Here is a 9,251-nt window from a genome sequence, read left to right as displayed (position 1 = left end):
TAAATTTGGTAAAAAAAATTGAATCGATGGAGAGCTCTATAACGGATGATCTCGGAGCCCCATCGGAGTCATGGGATGTGGCTGACTTAGATGCCAGTATGAGGCAATTTATACTTTCATCATCTTCGAAGAAGAATAAGGATAATATTGATTTTTCATCTGTTGATAATAATAATGATGATCAATCTGAGTTGCTTGATTCTTCGGGTACCAGTACGGATGGTTGTGGTTGTGGTGGTGGTGGTGGTTAAGGGAGTGTGTCGTCGGAGGATGTTATTAATACTGTAGATCAATTTCTTAATGAGGCTTTGAAAAATCCTCGTGAACACCTTTTTGGTTAGTAATATTTAAGGGTTTCTTATTATTGTGCTGATTTACGACAAGTTTAGGATTTGTAAGCTGATTGTTATGCTTATTTATGATAGGTTTAGGATTTTTAAGTTGATTGTTGTGCTGATTTATGCCTGATTTAGAATTTGTTAGCTGATTATTCACTTATTTACGATAGGTTTAGGATTTGTTAGTTGATTATTATGCTGATTTATACCAGGTTTAAAATTTGTTAGTTGGTTGTTATGCTATTTTACGACAGGTTTAGGATTTGTTAGCTGATTATTATGTTAATTTACGACAGGTTTAGGATTTGTTAGCTGGTTATTGTGCTAATTTATGATAGGTTTAGAATTTGTTAGCTGACTGTTCTGCTATTAAGGATTTATTAGCTGATTGTTATGCTAATTTACGACAGATTTAGGATTTTTTAGTTGATTGTTACGCTAATGTACAATAAGATTTGGATTTTTTAGCTGATTATTATGCTAATTTATGTGAGGTTTAAGATTTGTTAGTTGATTATTATGCTAATTTACATCAGGTTTAAGATTTGTTACCTTTGTACTTATTTGACATGTAGATAATTCTATTTTATGGTTGTATAGTCGCGGATGCATTGGTGTTAGTTGAGTCAATCAGTTAACTACAATAGAATTGTAAATTAGTTGGTGTTAGATGCAGGAATCACGAGTGAATGTAATGTTACTATAATTGTAATTTGATGAATTGTAGTAGCTAGTGTGTGATTAGTAGTTTGTACTGAAACCCCAGACCCGTATATGACGGGAGCTTTAGTGCGCTGTGCTGCCCTTCTTCTCCTCGACAACACCTTTTTAGTTAGTATTAATGATTATTATGCAAATCTGTATTAATTTTAGGATTTGTTATTGATTTTTGTTCTAGGATTTGATTTTCTTCTTTTGTACAAGTGAATTTTTTTGTATAGTCGTGGCCACGTTACTGTTAATCATGTCAATCCATTAGATACAGCTCAACGGTGAATGCAATATTCCTATAATTTGACGAATTGTAGTAGCTAGTAAGTGTGTTATTAGTCCCTTTACTATCTAAATTTTATTTACTACAATTTATATAAATGTTAACACTTTTTTCATTTGAGCAGTCGGGAATGCCTAGTGAGAAATTCAAACGGCCAAATCTTCAACAATTATGACTGAAAATCTCGGATATACACCTAAAACTGGTGTAAAATGAAAAGGAAAAACAAATCAGTGACCTCCAGGCAGCTACAAGAAATGAGAGGCAAAAAATAAATGAAAACAAGGTCCTGAACACTTAAGTCAAGAAAGATCTAATGTTCAATCTCTATAAGTAGTTGGTGTAGACTGATAGTTTCCTTTGTACAAATGTTGACAGTTGTGAATGCATTTAGACTATGTTTTTGATAATTCACTAATGTTGGTAGCTGGGTTGACAACTGTGACTGCATTTAAGACTATTTTTTGGTAGGTCACTGATGTTGACAGCTGTGGCTGCTTTAAGAATAATTTATTGGTGGCAGCTTTGACTGCATTTTGTAACTGTAATTAGTTTAATAGTATTGTTTTTTGTAAATGTATTTGGCAACAAGATGTAATTGCACTCATTTTTTGTTAATGATTATGTAGTTGTAAGTTTATTGTTGCTGAAATTTATGTTTGTGTTTGTGCAGCAGTTGTGACTGCATTTATTAATGTTAAATTTCTATTGTGAGAGATGTAGTTTACTGGTTCCAGGTTGTGTAATTAACATTACAATTTGTGTTTATGCTTGTGCAATAGCTGTGACTGCATTTATTAATGCTAAATTTGTATTGTGAGAGATGTAATGTTTATGTATACAACATTATAATTTGTATACAACCTTGAATTTGTGTTGTTAGAGATGTGTTCCTAAATTAGTAATGTTGTATACAAATTGCAACACAAAGAACCACAGAAAACAAAGCCAGAACTATCAAGTTCAACCTTACAATTTCATTACACAACAATTTAATTACACAACCTGGCAATTTTGTCTAAGGTAACACCTAATAATTGATACAAATTTCAGCTCCTTAAAACATAACAAAAACGAAGCAACTTAGTTCAGGGCAGCCTTCTTGGAGCTCCTTTCGAGAACATGAATTGAAATAGAAAACTAACACCCAAAATACATACACAAATGAGAGTATTCCAAAGTTATTTTTCCCTTTTCTTGGACTTAGCCAACTTGATCTTTCGTTTCTTCTCATTTGCCTTCATTATCTTCTAATCATCCTGAAAATTATCCATTTACAACTCTATTTTGTTCATGCCTATTTTGCTCTCCACAGATTTGGTTGTCCTAGTAGTCTTGTCATCAACTATTTTGTGTTCATAAAATGTACAATTTGTCAAAGATTCAACTTTTTCCTCAAGCTCTCCAATTCTTCCCAACAATTTAGGAATAACAAATTGGGATCGTTCATCAATAGAATCATCCTTCCAAAGCCAAAAATAGCATGATTTAGTATTCTAAAATGAAAGCAATTAGATTCATATACACTATTCAAGATCAATGTTTGAAGGAAAAACTCAATTACCCCATAGTAAGGACAAGTCTAATATCGTCTACCCGAATTTCATGAAGTCCATGAAGTCATTAAAGGAAAAACATGTCCATGTTTGCATCGATCTTCTTCTTACTTATAAAGTCTACTCAAACTTATCTTAGCCATTAAAGTACCTTGATTAAGAAAATAAGTTTCAAGAGCAATTGAACAAATAATTGAGGGAAGAAAAAAATTATCAAAATGGCAACAAAATTAAGACAAAATAATCATCAATATAGCAAGAAATCGAAGGATTAAAAAGATTTAGTCACCAATTCTTCATACAAATGATCTTCAATTTTGATTTTGAAAGACAAATTTGGGAATTAGGGTTCCTAGTTTTGAGCCCCAAATTGGCTTAAATAAGAATAAATCCATTAAGAATTAAGAGTGATGTAATTTAATGTTTTTATACGTTTACTTTTGTTATTCAAAAGGTTGGACGCGCCTAAAACTAGTGTAAGAAATGCACCATAGAATTAGTATCGCAGGGAGGTAATAATATCACTTTTATATAGTTTAGGTGTGTAATAGGTCACTTAGATAGTTTAGGTGTGGCTTAGAGTTTTCTTGTATAGTTTAGGGTGGAAACGATGCCTTTTCCCCAAAGAAATATGAATATGAATAGGATAATTTACAATATCCTTCAGCAATTATAATTTTGTGGAAAAGGTGTGAGAACACCAAAAGTATGCACATCAACAGCTTTACGTATGTGTAAGTATAATAAGGCATCATTGAAAAACTTGTTTCTTCCATGTATTTAAATAAATAGATTACATTATATCGCTCATTCAATCAAGGCCCGTTAAATTGAAATAGGTGGGTTGCCATACAATAAGTTTTGGTTGTCCATCCTCACATGTACGTAGTTAATAAAATCTTTCTTTTTCTAAAGGCGAAGTTAATTAACTATATTTATCCACATGTGGGTTTTGCTTCAAGCTGCTCTCTATTTTGTTAAAAGTTAACAAGCTTTGTGCTAATGAACGTTTGAGTTCTCACTTTTTGATTCCTTGAAGTATGATTTTGGTGGAATATTCTTGTTGATTCACTTCTATTATATTTTTTGCAATTCATTACTTCGTTACTAATCTTTATCCCTATTTATTTTTACATGTACTCGGGAGTTTGGAGTTCCACAACGAAACTCGTTTTGATCCAACATCGGGTCAACCGCAACTAGGATCGCAGAGCCTCGGAGTCCCGCAAATTAGGAGCCTAATCTCCAAAAAAATAGAATCTAATATTTCTTATCGCCTTTGGATTCAATTTTATTTGTCTTGTTGAATTTTTTAACTAACCTTCATTGTTGATTTTGTATAGGATAAGTTTATTCGATTGTTGATCTTACATTGTTGATCCTTTTACGTAGTTTCAACATTCCGGTTCTGCAAATATCACATGATGATTACTAGATAAAAAAATATACAATTCCTCATACTCGGTTAATTCTTTGAGAACTTACCACCAATATTTATATATAAAAATTAGCGTGGTAGTCTCCACATTTTAAAAAACATAATAACAAAAAGGATAAAAATTTCGAGTTGGAAAGTGTTATTTTTTAAATTTCATATTTCTCAAAGAGTTTACCCACCAATGTTAACTCGTTTTCAATAAAGAATTCAAAATTTTAAGCCATATTTTGGTTCTTTGATGTTTATTCGGGCTTTCAGATTCGGAAAAGAATAAGAAATGTGAGGTATATATTCACCCGCTACCACGTATCAAGGTATATTATTTAATATATTACTACGGTAATTATCTTTATTAATATTGATCATTATTATTACCAATATTTACTATTATTGTCATTATTATTTGTATCGTGATTATCGTCACTATTTATCATTATTATTATTATTATTGTTACTATTATTATTATCTCAACTTCGTTACACCTATGCATTGTCACTTATTTCTCGCTTATTTCCAATCTAAATCCATTTGAGTGAAATTTTACATTCTTTCATATTTTTAAATATATTCATATTTGTCTTAAATAAATTACTCTGCGCTTTCAAATATTTTTATAAAATTTTATTTACATACTCAGCTCTTTGCATTTAAGGAAAATAAAGTTTCTCCTTTATACTATCGCAGTTACAAAAATAAAGACTTTTTTTTTATTTAAAAAAAAATATTCGTATAACATATATATACAAAAATTACATTACCTCATTGTGCATGGTAGCTTCGTGTTTATTATACCTAAATTTTTCTTTTGAATAAAAAAATAATAACAAGAGTTTTCTTATCATAGTTTTAAAAGCAAATAACGAAATGAAAGTTTTTACAAATATCTTTCTAAACTGAGTGTAAGGACTATCTTCAGATAGGTTCTGAGGGGTGCCTAACACCTTCCCCTAGGATAACCAAAATCCTTACTCAGAATCTCTAAATATTTTCAAAGGACTAAAACAGAGTTTTCTACATAAAATGGTTTTTTTTTATTTTCCTAAAAAGTTAGGTGGTGACTCTAAAAATAAATTTTCAAATCCCAAGAGTCACAACTAGCCACCTCATGTCATGTGCTATTTGGACCGGTTCGAAATAGGGTGCGACATATGGCACCTCAAAATATTACCTTGACATTGGCATTGGTCACAGGCTATCGCAAAGTCATGAGCATCCTTGTAAATCGTCGGCCAGTAGTACCCATAGTACTAGATCTTGTGGGTTATGTGGGTTCCTCAATGGTAACCCCTAATAGGTCAAGCATTACAAGCCTTTAGAATGCCTATCATCTCTACTTCAGGGATGCATCGACGAATAACTCCATCTGCTCATATTTTAAAGAGATAAGGTTCATCCTAGAAAAACTTCCTTACCTCTTGCATAAATCTCTTTCTCTGCTGGAAGGACTGATCTTCTAGAAGAAGATCACTTGCCAAGTAGTTTGGAAAGTCAACAAATGAGGGAATTAGGTCTTCCGATGCTGCCAAAATCAGCTCGTCTGGAAATGTATCATTGATTTCAAGCCCATTCCCTACTTTTTGCATTGCTTTATCCTCATGTCTAGAAAGATGATCAACAACTTGATTTTTTATACGCTTTCAGTCCTTTACCTCAAATCAAACTCTTGCAGCAAGAGAACCCAACAGATCAATTTAGGCTTTGCATCTTTCTTCACCATCACTTATCTCAGGGCTACATGATCTGTATGCACAACAACCTTAGTGCAAATTAGATAAGACCAAAATTTCTCAAAGGAAAAAACCACTGCTAGTAGCTCTTGTTCAATCACAGTATAACTCTTCTGAGCAGGGTTTAATGCATTGCTAGCATAATGTATAGGGTTCATAATCTTTTCTCACCTTAGGACCAGGACAACATCAAAGGCCACACCACTCACATCACACATGATCTCAAATGGCATAGACTAATCAAGGGACACTATGATAGGAGCTGACACTAGCCGTTCCTTCAAGAACTCAAAAGATTTTAGACATGCCTCATCAAAATCAAATTTCACATCTTTCTCTAGAAGCTTGCATAAAGTGTTAGCAATCTTCGAGAAATCCTTGATGAATCGCCTGTAAAAACCAGTATGGCCTAAAACGATTTGAATTTCTTTGACTAGAATTGGAGGTGGAAACTTATCCATCACTTCAATCTTTGCCTTGTCAACCCCTATGCCTCTTTTCAAGATTTTGTGCCCAAGCACAATTACTTTTTTTACCATAAAGTAGCACTTTTCCCAGTTAAGTACCAAGTTGCATTTTTCACATCACCATAGAGCATTTGCCAAGTGAATCAGGCAGTCATCAAAAGAATCACCAACTATAGAAAAATCATCCATAATTACCTCAATGGCGTCTTCTACCATGTCATAGAAAATAAACATTATGCATCTCTGAAATGTGGCTAGAGGATTGCACAACCCAAATGGAATTCTCTTGAATTCAAAGGTCCTATATGGGTAGGTAAAGGTTGTCTACTCCTAATACTGGGGAGAAATTATGACCTGATTGTACCCTGAATAGCCATTTATATCACAATACCAGCCTCTTACCTTAAGTCTATCCATCATCTGGTCCATGAAGGGCACTGGGAAGTGGTCCCTTTGGGTCCATGTGTTCAACTTCCTGTACTCCATGCACACTCTCTAGCCTATGACTGGTCTCATTAACAAGAGCTCATTCTTTTTATTTGGCACTACTATAATACCACTTTTTTGGGGATACATTGAACAAGACTTACCCACTTGCTATCAGCAATGGGATAAACAACACTAGCATCCACCCACTTAATGTTTTCTTTCTTTACCACCTCCTGCACAGGAGGATTCAATCATAGTTGATCCTCTATACTCAAAATGTAGTCCAGTTCAAGTTGGATTTTGTGAGTACAGATTCCTGGTGGAAAACCCATAAAATCTATAATAGTCCATCCTATAGCTCATTTGAACTTCTGTAACAAAAAAAAATGAATCTACGTCAATGTCTATTAAATCTACACAATAATCATTTCTAATGTGTTATTGGCCCCCAAAAAATCATAGTGCAAATAGGATGGGGGGGCCTTCAACTCCAAAACTTGTGGTTGTTCAATTGACGGACGAGCGGGAGGAGTGGTTCAATTCTTCAAATCTAGATCAAGCTTTTTGGAACATAAGTATATGAACCTCTCCCATATAAATCTCCAACCATATCATCATATTCCTTTATTCTATTACTATCAAGATTCATAATCACTATTGCTAGTGCCTTAACACCAAGCCTCTCTTCAATTAGAATAGTCACTACATCAAATTCTTCATCAATGGTGTCTATCACCAACATAACTCTTATATCATACAATTGCCACATTGACTGGCATACATTGAATATTACCTATTTATCATTGGGTCTGAGCCTCATTTGTCCTAACTCTATATCAACTAATGCCCTACCTATATCTAGGAAGGGTCTGTCTAAGATGATAGGAACTTGGAAGTCCACCTCACAAACAAGTATAAAAAAATCAGTTGGAAAGAAGAAGAATACCACCTTCACCAACATATCACACAGAATACCAACCAGTTTTTTCACAGTATGATCAACCATCAACAATCTCATCGATATTATTTTAGGTGCTTCTAACCTCAACTTTTTAAACACGGCTAGTGATATACGATTAATACTTGCTCCTAGATCTCATAAAGCTTGAGATAAATTGAATGACCCAATAGTGTATAGAATAGTAAAGGCTCCATGGTTCTCCTTCTTCTCTACCAACAATCTAGAGACAACAACACTGCAGTGATGAACATTGTCAGTGGGTTCATAACTCACTCTTTTTATAGTAACTAGGTCTTTCATAAATTTGTATAACCAAGCATCTGCTCCAATGCCTCTACATATGGTATGTTCACATACAACTCCTTTAACATAGATAGGAACTTCTGATATTTGCCCTCTTCCTGATTCTTTTTCAATCTCTAAGGAAAAGATGGGAGGTCTTGGAATAGTCTCTAAAATAGGTTCATAAACCTTACCGTTACCTTTATCCTTCTTACTACTACTCTTAACATCTGATGATCTCTCAGCTTTAACTTTAGGTGCTTCATCAATATCAGCATGATCATCATTATTCTTTGGCCTACTTACAGTGGGAATAGGTGGATATATGGTGGTCTTACTACTCCGAGTGGTAATGGCATGGCAATGACTACCATTCTTTGGTTTTTGCACTGTATTACTAGAAAGAGTATCAGGCTGCCATTGATTCAACGTGGCTAACATTTGGTCTAACTACTGCTCTAGTTGTTTCATTGTGGTGGCCTGTGACTCAAATTTCTGATTCAACCCTAATAGGTCTGTCTTAATCTCCTTAAGAAATCTCTCTTAACTTTTTTGGCCTTTTACTAATTTCGACAACATATCTTTTATTCTAGACTTGGTATCTCGGCTATCTGGTCAAACATATTTGTTACTTTTCTCTTTGTAGTCATATTTGCACCTCCAATCACCATTTCATTCTTTGCACTTGTCTTGGTACCTATCACCATAGTAGTTCTGACCTTGGTTTCCTTGCCCGTTGGCTCAGAAACCCACCACTTATCAATCCAAATACTTTACTTCCTCATCTACATCAGACTCATAAGCTTTGGAAGTAGATCCTTGTTCCCTAAATACATTTATCTTTTTAGCCATCGTTGCTGTAAATTATTTTGAAAGCAGCCCAATATCAGTTCTAAGTTATGCAATCTCTTGTACTACCATATTATCACTAGCTCTATAGTCATTATCAACTCTAATAGCATATGTAATGGTTTCTCTATTAGTCTCTCAAGTGTGCCATCCTCGATTAGTAACAGGGATCTCGTCTAGCATCTCTTGGGCCATATCCTAATGCAGAT

The 9,251-nt window shown here is 33.9% G+C and overlaps 1 protein-coding gene across 1 annotated transcript; it reads right to left on the bottom strand.

The window, feature by feature from the left end:
• Positions 1-6,290: 6,290 nt before the first annotated feature.
• LOC124888914 lies at positions 6,291-8,634 on the bottom strand. Its single transcript, XM_047400198.1, has 4 exons — positions 8,394-8,634; positions 7,558-7,679; positions 7,112-7,183; positions 6,291-6,602 (listed from the first exon to the last, which is right to left on the bottom strand). Exons 1-4 carry the CDS (start codon positions 8,632-8,634, stop codon positions 6,291-6,293), a joined length of 747 nt encoding a protein of 248 aa, XP_047256154.1.
• Between the last annotated feature and the right edge of the window lie 617 nt (positions 8,635-9,251).

This window comes from Capsicum annuum, chromosome 11, assembly GCF_002878395.1.
Source record: "Capsicum annuum cultivar UCD-10X-F1 chromosome 11, UCD10Xv1.1, whole genome shotgun sequence".
In the NCBI taxonomy this organism is placed as follows: Eukaryota; Viridiplantae; Streptophyta; class Magnoliopsida; order Solanales; family Solanaceae; genus Capsicum; species Capsicum annuum.
Note: the sequence above shows the minus strand (reverse complement) of the source record. Positions and strands in the feature narration are given on the sequence as shown.